Below are 20,153 nucleotides of genomic sequence, written 5' to 3' on the forward strand. Positions count from 1 at the left end.
TTGAATCCAGCACTGTAGGTACGTAAGTGCTGTACAGATTGCGTATCACTTCCTATGGAAGCAGTCGCAGCCTGGACTCCCAACTGCATTGGACTCCAGTTGGGCATCTTGATGAGGAATAGGGTACGTGTGAGCATGTGTGTGTGTTGGTGTCAACACATATGTGCAGTGACAGTTGTGAAGATGTAAAAAGGAGCCCGGAGGGTGTTTCCATAAATAAGAAATTGGCACGAGGTGGCTTCTTTGAAAATGTGTGGGACTATCTTCATGGTGGGAAGGAAGCTGGAGAAATTGTGTAGAGGTGGGATGTGCGCGAGTACATGCATGTTTCTCTGCATTGGAAAGGGCCATTAGGCTGTATGTGCATACTCACCCCTCTTTTTTCCTTCTTCCAGTGATTGCAGATTCCCTAAATATTAAGCCATTCAGTCATTCATTGCATTTATATCTCACTTTTTCCTCCAAGAAGCTGGGGGAACCATGCGTGATTTTCTCCCTCCTCATTTAATCCCCACAACAACCCTGTGAGGTAGGGTAGGCTGAGATACAGTGACTCACCCAAGGTGACACTATACTTTTGTTAATGAAGCCTAGAATAGCATTAGCTTTTTTTTGCTGCTGCATCATACTGTTGACTCATGTTAAGCTTGTGATCCACCAAGACCCCTAGATCCTTTTCACATGTGCTGCTAGTAAGCCAGGTGTCCCCCATCCTATATTTGTGCATCTGGTTCTTCCTGCATAGGTGCAGAACCTTACATTTGTCCCTATTGAGATTCATTTTGTTAGCTTGTGCCCAGTTCTGCAACATGTTAAGGTCATTTTGAATTCTGTTTCTGTCTTCTGTGGCATTAGCTACCCCTCCCAGTTTGGTGTCACCTGCAGATCTGCTGAGCATCCCCTCAATTCCTTCGTCCAAGTCATTTATAAATATGTTAAACAACAACGGGCCCAGGACAGAACCCTTCAGCATCCCACTTGTCACTTTTCCCCAGGATGATGAGGAACCATTAATGTGTACTCTCTGGGTTCGGTCAGTCAACCAGCTACAAATCCACCTAACAGTTATTTCATTCAAACCACATTTTACCAGCTTCCTCACAAAAAAATCATGGGGGACTTTGTCAAAAGCCTTACTGAAATCAAGATAGACTATGTCCACAGCATTTCCCTTATCCCCCAAGTTTGTAATTCCATCAAAAAAAGAAATCAGATTGGTCTGGCCTGACTTATTTCTGAGAAACCCATGCTGCGTCTTAGTAATCATAGCATCCTTTTCTAAATGCTCACAGACTGACTGTTGAATTATCTGTTCTAGGACCTTCCCTGGTGTCAATATCAAGCTCACCAGTCGGTAGTTACCTCACCCAGAAGCTTAATAAAAAGGCATGGGGGGAGGGAGTTAAATGGAAAAGGCATGGCAGATGTGCCATGAGGTGGAGCAGGTAGGGGCAGAATTCTTCTACCTGCAGCACCAGTACAAGGTGCTGTTAGGTAAAGGTAAAGGGACCCCTGACCATTCGGTCCAGTCGCGGATAACTCTGGGGTTGCGGCGCTCACCTTGCTTTACTGGCCGAGGGAGCCAGTGTACAGCTTCCGGGTCATGTGGCCAGCATGACTAAGCCCCTTCTTGCGAGCCAAAGTAGCGCACAGAAATGCCGTTTACCTTCCCACCGGAGCGGTACCTATTTATCTACTTGCACTTTAACGTGCTTTTGAACTGGTAGGTTGGCAGGAGCAACGGGAGCTCACCCCGTTGCAGGGATTCGAACCGCCGACCTTCTGATCGGCAAGCCCTAGTCTCTGTGGTTTAGACCATAGCGCCACCTGTGTTGTGCTGTTACTTGCCTTTAATTCCCTAAACTGCTTGGGGGCCCAATTAACAGGTCTCCTCCACCTAACCCACAAAGTCAGTGCAGTAAGATATCATGGTAGATGGTATCAAATGCTGGCAGGAGGTAAAGGAAAGATGAGAAGGTTGCACACCCCATGTGTCTTTCTCTACAGAGGTCGTCCATCCCGGCAACCAAGGTGGTTTTGGTGCCCTACGCAGGCTTGAATCCAAACCAAAATGGGCCCAGATAATCAGTTTCATCCAAAGGGGCTTTGCAAAAGCTCTGAGCTGTTCCATTCCTGTCTGCACATTGATGTCTGTATATATTAACATGTGGTTTACCCTTTCTAGTTCTTCAGTTGAGCCAGTCTGGCAATGATGATTCTGTTTACTCTTATCCATTAAATTAAGCACCACCTGTCTGGTCCACTGTGAATGTAAACAGATATCCATACATTCTTGCATTTAGTTCTTGCTTTTGAATAAATATTCCCTCCATACTATTTCTTGCAAGGGGTGTGTGTGTGTGTGTTTGCACGCTTCACAGATTCTTTGAAGCTTCAGCATGAGGCATGTCATTATATAACTTGTTTTATAGAGAGGCTATTTTTCAGTTTTCCATTAGGCCTTTCAGGGCAGTTTTGTTTCCCATTCTGAGGCCTTGATGTCTCTCTGTCATGGCAACAGTGGTGCCTGTTGTCAGTTTGGTTGAGCCACCTGGACTTTTCTCAAAGTTATGAGATTATACATAACTTTGCAGAGCTTAGGTGGCAATGCCACAGTCAGCTGCCATACCCTGCGGGGGGATATTTCAGGCGCTGCACACAGCCATGGCTCCCGCCAGCCCACAAGCTGTAAAAGGGACTTGGCAGCCTGCATCTGGTATGTGTGCTATAAATTACCCATCCCTGTACTGCATTATTCAGAGTGCTGTATACATTTCTTAGCCCAGTAATTAGGCCTGTATTATTTGCTGTGTCTCCTTAGCTTAGAATCTATCAGGGGCTACTGAGGCAGGATACAAATGACCATGCGAGGAAGGAGATTCCAGTTTTGTGCTTCCCATTCCCTGCCACACAGGCCTTTCTACTTCCCCACCCTCCATTTCCTTGCCCTTGAACAGCCCACTTTTTTCCGCTGTACGCTTACAAAAGCATGGATGATTATGAGGTGTGAGTCTGGAGAAAAGTGCTGCAACCTCCTAACTCGTTAGAGTTCGGAAAAAGGCATTCCTGAGCACTGCTGCAACCCGAAAATCCAGGTTCATCAGCAGATCCAGGAACATCCCAAGGCTGCAAGCCTGCAAAGACCTGGGTGTCTGAATCGTCTCTGCGACTGGCACCCCAGTTTTGTCCAAATCACAGAGTAAAAAGCAGTTGAAAGATGTGGAATGTATTACAAATTCAAGTGTTATTTTTGTAAAAGGTTTCTGCTTTCTTCAACTTATATTCCACTAACTGTCTAGATAGTTCACATGTTTCTGCAGAGGAAAATAAAACTACAACACAATTATGTTGTAATATGTACAAAATCTTAAGTGTACAAACAGGTGGGGATAATCCTACACACTTTCAGAAATTTTTATAGGCAAGGTATGGGTCTGTGCTAAGCATACAAAACCCCCAAGGTCTGCCCCCCAATTAATAATAATAATAATAATAATAATAATAATAATAATAATAATATACCACTCTATACCTGGAGGTCTCAGGGCGGTTCACATAAAAAGGTCATAATATATAAAATAACAATAAAAGCAATAACCCAACAATACCCACCTTCCAAAGAGACTCATTTCAAAAGGGCATGGGATGTTGATCAGGTCAACCAAAGGCCTGGTTAAAAAGGAACATTTTTGCCGGGCGCCTAAAGGTGTATAATGAAGGCAGCAGGTGAACTTCCCTGGGGAGAGCATTCCACACATGGGGAGCCACTGCAGAGAAGGCCTGTTCTCATGTTGCCACCCTCCGGACCTCTCTCTGAAGGATGAAGCTAGCACATGGATGCCAGCTTCAGACAACTAGGAATAGAGTGTCCTGGCCACATGGAGAAAGTAGTGGCTGTTTGTCCATTTCCTGCTTCCCTTGTGCTACTTGCTGTCTAGCACTGTCTCTCTCCTTCCTGCCCCAGAGCCAAGGACACAGGGTATTGCAGAGAGGTATCCTCAAAATGGTGCCTTCCTCTGTGGCTAAGAGCAGCATCTGCCCAAGCGAGAAAACAGCTCACTTGGAGGGATTTCTATTTACAGGCAGATGGGTTATGTTTGATGGAAGGTAGAGGCAAGGATGGATTTAGAGCAGCACAACCGGTTCTACTGCACTGGGCCCAGGGGGCGCCACAGGGCGCCACAACTGTGACATAGTAAATTGAGTAGAACAGAAGATAAGAGGGGAGGAATTTTGGCCTTGCACAAGGTGCTGCTGAAATTTGAAAGTCCAGTGTCCACCTTTGGTGGAGGAGATATAATGGTGGCAAGAGGTGCAGTGGAAACTAGACAAACGAGTAGATGATTTTCTGTATTACAAATGTTGAGCAAAATATTTTTAAAGTACCCAAAGGGTAATATTTTAACATTGAAAAAAGGAAGACAACCCAGTTATGTCTCAAATGTCGTTTTATTCCATTGCAAAAGGAAAAACATACTGAATTTTCATATAAACGTTTTTTAAAAAAGGTTCATAAGAGTAGGATATGATTTCATTTGCTAGCATATTTGCTACGGGAAAACGTCTAGACATCATATCCCACAAAACTTGTCAACTCAGCCAATAGCTGTTTCCTAGAGGCATAGTATTATTGTATGTAGCATCTATACTAAGCACACCTATCCAACAAATGACCTCAGCAGAAGTCTTAAAGTTATCTTAGCATAAGGGGCATTTTGTATTTTGGGTTTATTTTGTTTGCTACAAGTATTTTCAACTATATAGAGAACTATATTTTTAAAAATGAGAAGAGTGGCTTCATAAAGTTATGTTTGGGGAATGTATTAGGAGTATCAGAATTTTCTGTTGCCCACATCAGAGAAGGAATCTCCCAAGTGTTGCTCCTTCATCACCACCTCCTTGCATTTTTCAGTGTTGTACTTTGGCTTTGCTTCCCGTTTACTAGTATAGGAATGGTGAAGATGAGTGTTAGGGTTCAGACACTACAGTCTCATCTCCGTACTTCAAATCAGTTGAGGAGATGAGCAGCCCAGGTTCACTATTATGCCACATAGTGCCAGAACAAAATTTGACCACACTTATCAGTCTTCATTTTCCATAACTTCTACAGCATTGCTTTCTAAATAGTAAATGAAACTTAAATAATTAATGGAAATTGCTGGTTATTTACTGGTTATTCTCTTCCTTTTTCCAGGCGCTGAAGAAGTGCTTTTGCTTGCCAGAAGAACAGATTTACGAAGAATTTCCTTGGACATGCCAGATTTCACCGACATCATTTTGCAAATAGATAATATCAGGCATGCTATTGCGATAGACTATGATCCTGTGGAGGGTTATATATACTGGACTGATGATGATGTCAGAGCCATTCGTCGGGCTTTTCTCGATGGGTCAGGAGCCCAAACCCTTGTGACGACAGAAGTAAATCACCCTGATGGTATAGCTGTAGACTGGGTGGCTAGAAACTTGTACTGGACCGACACTGGTACCGATCGCATTGAAGTTACGCGGCTGAATGGGACATCGAGGAAGATCATTATATCGGAAAACCTAGATGAACCTAGAGCAATAGTGCTTAATCCTGTGATGGGGTGAGTGTTGCATATCTTTGGTCATTGATACAAAATGAAGAGATGGCTCTGCTTTTGTTTTCTAGGCTTGTGAAAGAAGGTATTTAAATGTTGTATATTCTGAGAGTGCAGGATCTAGTGTATTGGTGGTGCTAGTCTCTGCTGAATTCACTGCCATTCTTCCAATCCATACGCTTCATTACTATTTATTTAGGATAGCCAAGCATCAAATCCTGTGTTGTAGTGAGGGCCTTCATGATTTCTTGAGTGGGATTTTGTATCTCCTCCTTTATTTAAAATGACAATTTATGAATCTTGTGAGCTCTGGGGATACACTGACTGCTAATTACAGATTCTACTACTAATTAAAGTTTCTCAGCAAATGTCACAACTTGAAATTGCTGTAGTATATTTTCATCAAATATTTGTGTGTAAGGAGGAGGCATGTGTAAAACAGCATATTATTATTATTTGTTCCCAACAGCTATATGTATTGGACAGACTGGGGTGAAAATCCGAAGATTGAGTCTGCTTATTTAGATGGTTCTGAGAGGAAAGTTCTGGTGAATACATCATTAGGGTGGCCTAATGGTTTGGCATTGGATCTTGAAGAAAATAAACTTTACTGGGGAGATGCGAAGACTGACAAAATTGAGGTAAATTAGAAAATTTATATTTTTTCAGACAGCTTTGATAAGAACTAACTCTCTTGAGCTACTATGAGTATTACTCATATTGTCACATTGGCTCATCTTTGTTTTCATGGAAATGATCTATTTTTACCACAAATGGTTTCTGAACTGGTTGAAATTCCAAGCGCTACAGAGTTCTATAAACGGGAGTTAAGGTGTGGATGCAATAGAGATCTGTGACTGTATCGTTGCAACTGAATTAATTTTAATAGACCCTGACCCAGGAATCAGAAGAGTAATTGTAAAACTAACTTAACGGAGTCTTTGGCTCATTCTTGAATGCGCTGAAACTTGGAGAAAGGTTTTTTAAGCAAATGTTGTTCTGTTTGAGACATTTCAGCAGAGTTGTCTTGTTCTGCAAATGTAGTTCGTTTAGCTGTCCTCATACAGATGGATGGAAGGATTTTGTGTAACTTCAAGACTTGCTAACTTTATGCAATAGGATGTAAATAAGTTCAGTAAAATATGTCTTCTGATACATAGCCACCGAGCCAGCTGTAGGAATGCTTGAACATCTCTATCTGGTGTTAGAGGACTTTCCTCTCTGTCAAAACACCTAATACTAAATGCCTTTTAGGAGAGTGTAAAGGAAAAACAGATTAGGACATTAAGGGAATAACTTAACAGCAGGGAAAAGTGTGCTAATGTTTCTATTTACATGCTTATGAGGCAAGGTCTGATAGTTCCAAAATTCTGGTTTCTCACTCATGAGTTTTGGCTTTATTTGTTTTGAGTTAGAGGTTTGAAGGTGAGAAACAGTTAGTCGCTCACATACTTTGCTCTACTAGTCTGCTTCCTAAATGAGGCACATCACGTTTCTTTTTGTAAGTGGGTTTTTTGAGTTTAAAAGATGATGAGAGAATGAGATTTGAGCGCCTCATTGATATGAAGCTGCTTTAAGCTGTGTCAGATCAGTGGCCTGTGTAGTCCAGAACTGTCTCTTCTTCATCGAAATGCATGCGCCCTTCCATTGAGATATGCTTCTCCCCAAGGGGATTGGCCCCAATTTCTCAAATCTTTAGAAATTGCCCCAACCCACCCAGCACAATGATGATAAAGCACCTACTTTTGGTGCTGTGTAAATAAAGCATACTATTTATACTATTTATTCACTGGATATTGGAACTTGTAAAGAGGTGTCCTTGTTAATCTGTTTCTTATTCATAGGACTCCTTCTCCTGGAATAGAGTAAAGAGATGATTGTAGTTTCTCATATTTGAATTTTAATGCTCCCAATATTCAGAGTACTACAGGGTACAGATTCCAATAAATCTTTGGTCAAGGACCTTCCACAAAACAGCTCCTGGGCCTTCAGGTGTGTGGGGGATGGGGAGTTATAATAAGTTTTTTTGGGGGGGAGGGGGAGAGTTGCCCAGTTTAATCTATAGACAAGGGTGCTCAGTTGGTAGTTTTGTTCATTCCATTGCATATCATGATGCTTCTCTAACACTATGTTACTTTCAGAAAATAAAACTCTTTTTACCTACCCAGTTCCTTGAGGTGGAAGGCCCACACCCCCACCCCCGCTCCTAAAGCAGCTAAACATTGCTGTGCACGTTAGGAGTGAGTGTGCTCCTTATTTATGTGTGTTAAACCTTCACATGGCAAAAACAGCAGTTACTCTTTCTTGGCAGAGACCTTCCCATCTGCAGCATTCAGCTGTAAATACAAAGGACTCAGTCACTTCACAAGCAGTTTATATCCTGAAGAAACCATTTGGCAAGGCCTGTCAAACTTTGCGTGACAACAGCCTTTGGGGCTTTCACTGCAAATTTGGCACCCTGTGGTAGCATTGTTCCCAGCTTTTAAAACTTTTTGCTAAGTTAGTTTGGCAGCATGTGCAAAAGGGTAAGGAGTGGGGGGGGGAGTGTAGAAAGATGAGAAATACAGCAGATTTCACATAGTTTATGTGGAAATAATGTATCTTAGCTCTACAGAATTGGCTGCTGCAGAGTTAAGGAACATAAAAGAATTGAAAGCAAATTTAGGACTTCATTGGGAAAAAAGTTAACTTTCCTTGAACGAACAGTAGATTAATACGGATTACAAGGTTCCAGCAGAGATTGAAGCAAAGAGCTACTGGCATCCACGTGTGGAAGTTCCTAATTCTCTTTAAAAACCAATTTTGTGGTTTGGTATTATCTCTTCAGGATTTGCTTAATGACCCTGAGGCATAATTACAAAAATCTGAACTATTTCCCTATTTTTAGACATGCTTCTAATTTAAATATTTTCGAAGCTATAGTTAGGGATAAAATGCAACACAGGGAATTATTAAATGTGGGGTTGTATCTCTCTCCACCGCCCCATTTATCATTTTAAAGGTTTTGCAGTTACTTTCTCCTGAAGGAGTCAGACTTTATGCCTAGACATTCTGAAGCATTGTGTTATGCTAAGAAGTCTCTCTGAAGCGTGACACCCGGGTCATTAGTGTCAGACCGCTGTTCTGTCCCCTCCATCGACCAACCCACCAAAGTCCACTTGGTAATTCTTATTAACCCAATTCATCCTGGCTTTGCTCTCTGGTCACAGATTATAAAGTGTGAAAATATTTCTGTAAACTAAAGATAGATAATGCCTAGCCTGTACTTCTCTGATCAGAAAAGGCTTTCAGGGTGTTGATCTTTCTAGAAAACAATCTTCCCCTGGGATATTTCTACCGTATGATATGTGATATTTGAAATAATGACCTCAATCTAGGTCAGTGCAAGAAAAGTTTCCCCCCATAAAAGGTAGCAGAAACTTCTTGTTTACTGATTGTTGTCTTTTCATCCCTAAATGAATGTAGATTAATCCAGAATTTTTGAATTCATCCTAGCATCTATTCATTAAAATGTAATTATATTCTTGTTTTGTACCTAATGTGTTGTAGAAGTGCTAATGATAAAAAAAGACTGGTAAAAAAGAAAGAAAGGAAGGACAATCAAAATCTGATTCAGAATATTAGTTGCAGGGCAAATTAGCATAGCTCTTATCCCTCCCCCTTTCAGTACCCAAATTTGCCTTGCCACAATGCAAAACACAGGGGACCACAGTATTAGCAAGAAGAGTGAATGTGAGTAGGGATTCCTTTGTCTTGAAATTCTAATGTGATCTTTTTCATTTGCCGAAACTTTTCTATTTTTGCTTTGGAAGAAATCACTTTAGTTCTCGCAATACTATTCATAGTTAGTCAAGCTTTTTAAAAGTTAAAGAAAAGTTGCAGAGTTGTGCTTAAAATTAATTGTGCTTTCTTAATTCAATGCCAAAATGAACTTTTATTTCAAAAAATGGGACAGGGAGGAGGAAACCATTGGGAGCTCTGAATAGGAGGAATCTGACCTTTGACCACTGAGAAGGCTGTGTCAGAAGTAAAGCAATTGCCTTCCCACAGTTGAAGGAGAAATAGGCATTGATCACCATGAGCCCTACCAAGTTGACTGACCCCGAGGAAACAACTAAAGGGCCACTGTCGACTGCAACAGTATAGCTACACACAAATCTGAAACTTGGATAACAACTAATAGTTTACTTCCGGTGGGTGAAAGAGAATGCTAACTTTCAACCACTTCCTATACAATTTGCCCATGCCTTATTCTTCTAAAGAAGAAACCCAAGGCATAGTCATTACAGGACTTGGCTCCAAACATCACTTTTGTGTGCAGAAGCTCTGACCATTTTATTTATTTCTGTACATTTTATTTTGTTTCCTTTTACTTTTACACCATCTTCTCCAGTCCAAAAGAACTCCCTCAAGATTATTCACAACATAAACTTGCATGGGATGCTTGTCTCCAATGCTCTCCTTTCAGCTGTGGCTCCTATGTCATATCATGTGCTTCTCTGGAGGATCTCCTGATCCTCTAGAGTAGATTTTGATCCTAAGTACCATTGGCCTGGGCAACCAATAGCAACAAGCAGCAGCAAACATCTGCTGCCCTGCCCACCATTAAGACAATGGCTTGGATCCTAATGTGAGTTGTTAAGGAAGTTCACAGATTTCCTTTCTCCTTCTCTCCCCTGCACCCCATCCCACAGTGCTCAGGAGTTGCCCTCACAACCCCCGATAAGGTTTTTTTATGGCCACAGGTGGCTGCAGTGGAAGCAAGAAGATGAAAAACTTTCCTTCTGTGATTTTCATTAACTTTGGATCCAAAGCAATAGCATTTGAAGGAAGAAGTAATGTCTGCCCTGCATTGCAACTGGGGTGGTGGCAGCACAGCAGTGGTGATACAGCTTTTAGTCTTAGCAGAAGTAGTAATGAGAGTGGCTCAGGACCAGTCTGGAACAGACTCTAGCTGCTCTTTGGTGATAACTAAACTGAACAGGAGAAGTCTTATCGGTTTATAGGTCAATTCATACCGTCCTAACATGAATCATACTCTTCCCCCCCCCCAAAAGTGCTGCACTCTCACTACAGTGGGAATTAGTTCAATGGTATCCAAAAGAATGTAATTTTGCATGCGGCCATAGAATTACTTGTCATTCATTTCTGCCCTGTGATCAGTTGCAGGGAAACTTCTGCATTGTACTGGTGTAAGATTCCTGTGATGCTTTTTCAACTTTATTTCCATTATAATTTATCAACACATACAGAACATGCCAAGCTATAACTGCTTTTCTTTTCAGAAGTTTGCAGGACAGAGTTTGCTTATACAAGAGTCTCTCTCTCTCTCTCTCTCTCTCTCTCTCTCTCTCTCTCACACACACACACACACACACACACAGCCCCCCCCCAAAAAAAATATTGAGCTAAGGTGTCATGCTCTTTCCTACGGGCGAATATGTAATAGAAATTGAATGTCCACTTATTCCAAGTTGTACATGGTTTTGAACTCTGTGTTCTATGAACCTATGGAGGGAAAAGCCTGCTGAACAACATGCTGAAAATAGTGTTAGCTGCCTAGAATCCCTCTGCATTCCCCCTTAATAGAAATGCTCAGCCATATTCCATTTATCTGGTATCTGCAGTGGTGGGAAGATATTTTTTTTAAAAAATGCCTTTCTTCAGCTTTTTTATATAAGTGTTTAGTGCCTTGATGAGACAGCAGTCACTCAAAAAGGGAAGACTTTCCTCACCACTTTGACTCGAGTCATCCTGTGGGAAAGGAAGCTAACTTATTCTAAACTGTAGGTGACCCTTGCCTTTTTTTGTGAGCAATGAAGACATAATGGGGGCCCAGCGAAGGTTTAGCGGAACCCCCACAGCCATCTGCGCACTTCATTGGCAGAAGTGCCTTTCACTTGAACTTGCATTTGACAAGTGTGTTCTGTCTTTCTCATTCAGAAGGGTCCTTCAAAGCCAGCTAATTGAAATGCTTGCACCCCTCTGTTCCTTTTCCTTTTGTCACCCCCCCTCTCCCCCCCCATTTGCTTAAATTGCAGGGCACTAGTATTCATGGTTAATGAGCAAAAAAATCCCATGCAGTTCTAGAGCTACATTTCTTTTAAAAAGCAAAACTGTATAGGAAAGTTTCTGAGTTCTGTCGTCCCCCCCAGCCCCCAACCCCTCATACCAGCGTCTGAGAATCTAGTTTAGTCTAATAAAGAAGCTGAACACACACACACCCTTCCCAAGTTTCTGTTGCACACTTGTTAAAAATTCTTTTTTGTCTTCCTAGCCCTGGACTTTATGAAATGAAACACAAATCAGGCCCCTGGAATAAAAGGTTGCATGTATGCCTTGTGGCATTTGGAATGAAACTATTCACTGCCTGAATGACTATAAATAGAAAGCCAGGAGCTGTCTATTTCTCAACTTGGGGCTCCCTGTAAAGGAGCACCCTTCCCAGTAAAAGGTGACTTTTGAAAGAAAACTTTGTTCTTTCCTTGTGGGAATTGAATTGCTCAGGAATTCTTCTCCGTGCACTTCTGGTTAGAAGGCATTAATCTCCAATTTATTTTTAACAACAGCATTCTCTGTGTAATAAATGTGTATTCTTGGACCTGTAGCCAGATATGCCATCTCATCTGTGGAGTTCCATGTAAAATTCTGAATACAGAACAAACAGTTCTCTTTGCATTTTGCTGCTGAAAGCTTTCTATTGGCTCTCTTCCAGCTGTCGGCTCCTTTTTATCTTGTATTCATTTTTTAGTAAGAAGGCTAAACTAGTGGTGCACGGGTTTTTTTCCCCAGGTTTTGAGAGACAGAACAAGAATCGTGATTGATTTTTATTATTATTATTATAAAAGATTTTATTCTCCCGATGGACTTCTGAAGTTGCCGACATAAGAACTCCAATAGCTTACTGTTGCAGTTCTTCAGGCAATTTGTTTGGTTGATTTGGCCGATATGAATGCTCAGAAATCCCCTGTGTTGTGCACTTATGCAAATGCAGTTTCAGAGTACTTTCTCCTCCCCTTTTAGGTTTTTCTAAAGAAACCAGGAGATGCCGGGAGGGGAGTTGCTCATTGACTGGTATAGTTCTACTAGCTTTGATGGGGCTACAAGCGTGAAAGTGGTGAAAGTGGTCAATAAATCATCCGCCTGAGCAGGCAATTTTAAAAACTGTCTTACACCACAATTGTTTGAGTTGTGCGAAGGGGAATTCACACCTAAGTTGGAAGCTTTCTGCAAAATTAACATATGAAATTTAAATCACCTCCCTGTTAAGTCATTTTGTTTTAGCTTCTGGGTATCTTTTCATTTCTTTCTGTGATTGTATATGCAAATTACCGAGGATAGATTTGCACCCCGGTCTTGGTTTTTAGTTAAAAGGCATTTCTTATTATGAAAGCTTACAGCATTAACCTATTGAAAACTACCTATTATATTTAAACTTCAGCCTTATTTTTGAATAAAAAGCAATAGGAAACAATTATTTTAGGCCTATCTTAATTTTGTATACTGAATTAATCTAGAACTGGGAAATGGCCATACTTCAGCTTGCATGAGGAAATGACGGAAAATAATTAAACTTAAAGACGATTGATTACTCATGTGGCTGAACCATAAGAAACCTCTAGGTGGCTTAAGTTGTTTTTAACACACACACCCCAGTTGAACATTGGCATAGGCAAACAATATAATGCGCCATGTCTTTCCACTTAATATTGGTTGCCTCTTGGCTTTTATGATTGCAGTCGTTCGTATGTCTGCATGCTGATTTCAGTGTAATGCTCCATATGTTTTGCTTGTCACCTTTTATTGTAAGACTTCCTTCACCTAAGGTGGCCCCCTGCTGCCCTTTTGCATGGCAGCTCCTATAGGTAGCCCTGCTGCCTTTTCCCTTTCTAACTTTCCCTTGGGAGCCTGTTGAGAACTATTGAAGACGTTGAATCCATTGTCAGTTTTCATCTTGCTTTGTCTCTGCGGACTTTGTTCATCATTTACTACAATTTTACAAGGGTTTTTGAAAATGTCGTCTATCATCCATTCAGAGATGTAAATTTTCCATTCAGTTGTTCATTCTGTTTACAGTGGCTAGATTCCCCCCTCCCCCCGTAATGGCCATTTGCCTTCTTAAATCTCTTCTGGAGATGTTTAATTTCCTTATAATACAACATCATAACATGCTTGCTTAAATGTTGATTGAGGTCCTACGCTGAAATTTCTGAACTTTTAAAATATGCTACCATTGATCGGTTGTTTTCTAATGCTAGCGTCTGCAAAAATATATATTAAATATATAAAACTGGTTTAAGCATGTTTAGGTACTGACAAATAGTTTCACCATGTTAGAGGATTATACAGCTGAGATGCTGCTTGGATTTTGAACTGACCTTGTTGACTGGACTTGTTTCCTAATTGCATCAAATTGCAATATTTTAGAGGATGACGGACTATGAGTTTAGCTGCAATGATACACACATCCTTGTGTATCATTGAAAATCAATCGGATTTAATCGGACTAAATGCATGCAAGATTACAGCCAGTGTCATGACTGCTACTGTTAGAATAGTTCCCATTACCAGGTCCTCTAGTAATTGTCTGTCACTTGGTGAAAACCAATGATGGAGATTTACAAAGGAAGTCTAGCTGCATAAGAACTGGCATGCAAATTTTCTTACCCCAACTCCGCCTAAGTACTCATTATTTCATTTCAGCACTAATCACTATCTTTGGATCTAATTCTCACTGCTTTGTTTGCTTGTTCAGCCTTCCAGTATATTGCTGTTTAGGACTATGACTTGCATTTTGAAGTTCAAGCATTTAATTACTATTGTGAAGTCATTATGAAAGATTTCCTTGTGCTAACATCCAAATTTCCATGCTGAATTCTTAACACTCAAAAATATATTAGTGAAATGCTGTAAGATAAAAGTATATTGCATGTGTTTTAATCTCTTCCAAAAGTGTTATAGCCCCTATGCTATTGATACCACTTTAAAACAAAATAATGTTGTCACCTACTATGGCCAACTAAAGACTCCTCTTAAAAAAAATCCTGCTATTGCTCAATATATTCTCCTTTCAGTGTGAGACTTTTTATTACTTGGTGCCATGTTCAACCTAATTGCTTTCCATATTGCAGAATTGGAGAAAGATTCTCAGCTAACTACTGTAAATGTGAACATGCATCAGACTTCTCTCTTCCTGTGGGAGTTATCTAGGATAAGATTTATCTCTAGCTTTACTTACTGCTGCTATAGTAAGATGTGGGCTTGAAAGAAGACTGGAGAAATGGATTTGACCAAAGCTTAACTGCCAGTGGTCTTCCACTGTAGCAATAACAAGGCCAGATATTATGAATCTTGTTAAAACATAACACAGGCTATGGATGTCCAGGTCTCAATATATATATATTTCAATATATATTTTTTTATAATTGCATTTAAACTTGATAAGCTAGAGGTGGCCCAAATTACTCCGATCAAAATGAATGTAGAAAGTGAAACAACCAAAAGCTTAACTGGGGTCCACTCTGTCCATAGCAACTTCTGAAAATAGGGTGTGTAAAACCTTAGAATTTATGTGTGCCACAAAGTACATGTTTATGTGGTCAATACTACTTCAAGAGCCCTGGAGTCGGCCCTCCCCTGTTTTTGTAACATAAAAACAAAACTGTGTCGCTGACTGCACAGCAAAAAACCCATGACAAGAAACTTCAGGGGTCTGTTGGATGCCAGGGGTATTTTTTCTGCTCCATCTTGGCCTCCAAAAAGAGAGAGAGCTGAACAAACCATTTAAGCAGTTGGAAATGGACGTGTGTGGGGGGGGTATGGGGTGAGTGCAGAGGCGCTGCAAAATTTGGTTGGAAGCTGCATGTAGTGGCCTTTGAGGAGGAGGAGGAAGCAGACTTTGCAGAAAACAAGCAATATAGATCTACTCCTCTTTGTGGGTGCATCTTGAGCTCACAATCTTTCAGTCACATTTCCTTGTTTTCGTCACTGTGTTAGGATCTCAAGATACCAATAATTGATTTGTGGGTGTGGGTGTGAGGGGGGTTAAGCAAAGGCACAATCGTCTCCTGCAGCTTATCTCATGGGTGGGGTGGAAGCTGGGTCCTGTTACTCCTGCATCATGTCATGCATTTTAATTATTAACTTTATAGTAAGGGAGGGGTTTCACAAATGAATGTTCCAAGTGTATAAAATCAAAAGCTTTTACTAAAACGTTAACAACAACAACAACAACAACAACAACAGCCATAGTAACAAGGAACACATGACTGGAGAGAGCTTTTCTGCCCTTGCTGTTATATGCAAACCTAGTAACCCTTCCTGCTTTTGACTGTTGTAGTGTAATTTGATTTTTCATAGCCTTGTTCACCACTTGAAGCGGTATGGAAGATGGTGCGAGTGAGCTGACATTGGTTATACTCAGAGTTGACCCTTTGAAATCAATGGAATTAAGACCATTGATTTCAATGTGTGTACTCCTAGTAGGACATACCGTATTTTTCGCTCTATAACACGCACCCAACCATAACACGCACATAGTTTTTAGAGGAGGAAAATCTGTAGGCATGCCACCCGTAGGCATACCCTCCATAACACGCACAGACATTTCCCCTTACTTTCTAGGAGGAAAAAAGTGAGTGTTATGGTGCAAAAAATACGGTAGTTTGATATCACCCAGTGTTCAAATTAAGGCACAATCTAATGTAGTCAATTGTGTGGGGGGGGGCATAGTAAAGTGGCAGAGCAATTTCGATATATGGCATCTCTCTCTCTCTCTCTCTCTCTCTCTCTCTCTCTCTATATATAATAACTTATTATAAAAGCATCAGGTAGCTGATGGTGGGAAAAACCTCTGCCTGAGACCCTGGAAAGCTACTGTCAGCCAGAGTAGACTGCACTGGGCAAGAACATCAAATAGCCTGGCCTGGCTAAGGCAGCTTTCCCCCTCTTTGGGCCTCAGGCTGAATGGAGGCAAGCAGCTTGCCACTTACTCCCCTTTCAGCCTAGCTGCCAGGCGCCAGATGTGTGCATGTCCCTGTGTGCCGCTCTCTGCTGCCAGCATTTTGCTAGCAGCAGGAGGGCATGTGCACATGTGGCACCATCCTCTTTGCTTGCTTGCTCCAAACCAAACGGGATTGGCTGGTGGTGGTAGCAAGAAGTTCCTCTTCTCGATTCCTGCTTGGCTTTATGCCCAGCTGTTAAAAGTTCAGGATCCTTTTCCTTATTTCTGTCTGTTCACCCGAGCGGCTGCTGCTGGTAAATAACACTGCTCAGTATGGTGCTGCCTCTGCCGTTGCCATCTATTACCTTAATCTTTTAAGAGACACATTTCCCCCCCAGGCTTTTGTTAAAGCTAAGCCCTGTCTTCTGTATGTTATAATTAATTATTTGTATTGATGTTCTGTATATTGATGTAACCTTTGTGTTTTTAATTTTGCTGCATACCACTTAGAGGTAAATAAATGGATAATAATAATAATAAAATTATTTTCCTTAATATCTGAGGGCTGTCCTTTGTATGTAGGAAATCCCTCCTAGGCTCTCCTTTCCCATTATTCCTGCCTGGCATGTTTGCATGTAGGTACCATGTTTGAAAAAAGCAAGGATGACAGAGACCTTTGCTTCAAGACAATAAAGGGTCTGGAAACCAAGCCTTATGAGGAACACTGGAGGGAGTTGGGTGTGTTTAGCCTCGGAAAGAGGAGATTAAGAGGAGATATGATAGCTGTCTTCAAATATCTAAAGGGCCGTCACATGGAAGATGGAGCACGTTTGTTTTCTAGGACCCAAACCAATGGATTCAAGTTACAAGAAGGTAGATTCCAACTAAGCAGGAAGAATTTCTGGTGGTAAGAGCTGTTCCACAGTGGAACACACTCCCTCAGAAGGTGGTAGACTCTCCTTTATTGGGCGTTGTTAAGCAGATGGCTGTCTATCTGTCTTGGATGCTTTAGTTGAGATTTGTGCATGGCCGGGGGTTGGACTAGATGACTCCCAGGGTTCCTTTCAGCTCTATGATTCTTCCGTGTCCTCTTCCATTCTCAGTGGATGTAAAAATTGCTTTCCTCCAAGGGGCAAATACAAATAGTAAGGAGGCAGGCTTTCGGTTGCTAATAGACACCTCCAGAATTTGCTTCCTGCTAAAATGTATAGGCCTGAAAGTCCTCCAAAAGCTGAAGAAAAAGCTTGTACTTCAATTGCCATTTCAGGGGTTAGGGATATAGGTGTGCGTGTATTAGCTGTATGACTTTTGCATGCTGTCAGTCTGTCATATATTTAGACCTGCTGCTGCCTGCCCTGAAGGTATACTGGAACAGGATTGAGCAATTCTGTGAATATAAAGAACAGAAGACTTGTGTAGAATTCAGTAATAACTAGAATCAGAATTAAGGGACACTTCTTTTATTCAGGATTAACTTGGTCTAGCTAACTCCCAAAGAAACTCCCAAATGACATTTATTTCATAGAATTATGGAATTGTAGACTTGAAAGGGACCCCAACAGTCATCTAGCCCAAATCCTGCAATTATTTATTTATTTGTATCATTATTTAATTATATTTGTTGGTTGCTTTTCTCACAAAAGTGACCCAAAGCAACTTAAATTTAATTAAAAGACATGCAACCAATAAAAGCCTAAAAACATACTTAGAGAAATTCTCTTCGGGGGTATTTCTCAATAGTTACTTCATTCCCATACTCAATGAAACCATTGCCTAATTTATTAACTTAATCCCCCATAGATCACTTAGGCATTTGTATCCACATTTGTTATTCCTGTATTGAGTGTTTTGATGTAACTCATAGGTGAACAGTACAAGCCACACCGATTTCTACTTTTTGTATATAAAACAAACATTGCAATTGTATGGAGACTTCCAGTTGATACAAAACACAAGTACATATGTTTCTACTATCATAATAAACATTATTTTTTAGAATCTGTTTTAGGGTTTTCTTTCAGAAATCTAATTGACCCCACCTCCTACAATCTTGCTTTGTTGTTTTATGGCAGGCATCCCCAAACTCGGCCCTCCAGATGTTTTGGGACTACAACTCCCATCATCCCTAACTAACAGAACCAGTGGTCAGGGATGATGGGAATTGTAGTCCCAAAACATCTGGGAGGCCAAGTTTTGGGATGCCTGTTTTAGGGAATACTCATACATTGTTGTTTTTTAAACCATCCAGCAGCAGCAACTGCCTTTTCTGCTGTTGCTTGACTTCTCCCAGCTATTAACCTTGCAGGTTACAGGCCCCATTGTAAAAAGCAGCTGCACGTGGAAACTGATTGGAAATGGGTTGGGTAGGTATGGCCAAGAGTAGTACCACTACCACTATGATTTCTTACTCACCCTTCACTATAAGGTTCCACAGCACATTATGGCAATTAAAAAATACAATATTAAAACACGTTTAAAACAAATTACAGCCACACTAATAGGATGGGTCCTGAAATACCTATCAGGTATCAGAATGAAAGAGGAGTGTTTTCAGCACGCAGAACACTTGTATAGAATTCAAATAATAACTGGAATTTGAATTCAGGGACGTTTCTTTTATTGAGGATTAACTTGATCCAATTCATGCGGCGGTGGCAGCAGCAGCAGCAGCAGCATCTCTTAGTAGCAGCAGCAGTAGTATATTTGGCCAGTCAGTTCCATATAATTTCTCTCTATAGCTCAGAGCTAGAGCCCCTGATGAGCATGTGGAAGGTCCAGGTTCGGTCCCTGTTATCTCCTGGTGATGCTGGGAGAGATTTCTGCCTGAAACCCTGGAGGGTTGATGATGCTGAGCCAGGCAGGCGAATGGTCTGACACGGTATAAAGTAGCTTCCTAAAATTATCTGAATGTTTCCCATCACAGTTATGATTCACAACAGAGGGCTTTATTTGTACTATTTTAAAGTTCTTTCTGATGTGTGTACCTTTGTCTGATTAACTAGTTCCAAATAAGTCTTGGACACAGAATCATCTGCATCATCATCATCATCATCATTATTATTATTATTATTATTATTATTATTTCATTCTATAACAAACAAAAACAATTACCCCCCACAGTTTAAAAGGCCATAGCTTGTCTAATTAACCAAATGCCTGGGAGAAGAGGATTGTTTTTGCCTGGCATGTAAAGATATGTAAGAAAGATGCCAGGCGAGCCTCCCTGGGGAGAGCATTCCACTAGCAGGGAGCCACCAGAGAAAAGGCCCGTTCTTGTGTTGCCACCCTCTGGATTTCTCTTGGGGGGGCACACAAAGAAGGGCCTCAGATGACCATCGCAGGGCCTGGGTTGGTTCAGTCCTTGAGGTATGCTTTCCTAACTACAGAATAGATAGAGGATGACTGGCTTGCTTGGGTAGATGAGTTGGAATGAGATTGAGGGAGGACTAAGGCTTGAATGATTAAGCTGCATGAGCATTTAATTTTCTTTTCCATTATAATGGATCATTGTATTGCTTTGGAAATACCTTTAAAGCAATGGGTTAAATTTTACAACTAGCAAGTGCGGAAGACATTCCTGCTGTAGCTTACTGCACTTCCCATAAGTTGTTCCTAAGGCCCAAGGG

General features: G+C 41.1%; 1 protein-coding gene across 2 annotated transcripts in view; it reads left to right on the forward strand.

Annotated features, from left to right (window-relative positions):
- LRP5 (LDL receptor related protein 5) overlaps window positions 1–20,153 on the forward strand; it is a 121,921-nt gene that overhangs the window by 62,492 nt on the left and 39,276 nt on the right. For both annotated transcript variants that reach the window (XM_083479489.1, XM_083479490.1), the window contains exons 6-7: window positions 5,195–5,591; window positions 6,055–6,226. In XM_083479489.1, coding sequence (XP_083335615.1) covers window positions 5,195–5,591; window positions 6,055–6,226 — 569 coding nt within the window. The remainder of the gene's footprint in view (window positions 1–5,194; window positions 5,592–6,054; window positions 6,227–20,153) is intronic.

This window comes from Podarcis liolepis (genome assembly GCF_965112155.1).
Source record: "Podarcis liolepis genome assembly, chromosome: 1".
In the NCBI taxonomy this organism is placed as follows: Eukaryota; Metazoa; Chordata; class Lepidosauria; order Squamata; family Lacertidae; genus Podarcis; species Podarcis liolepis.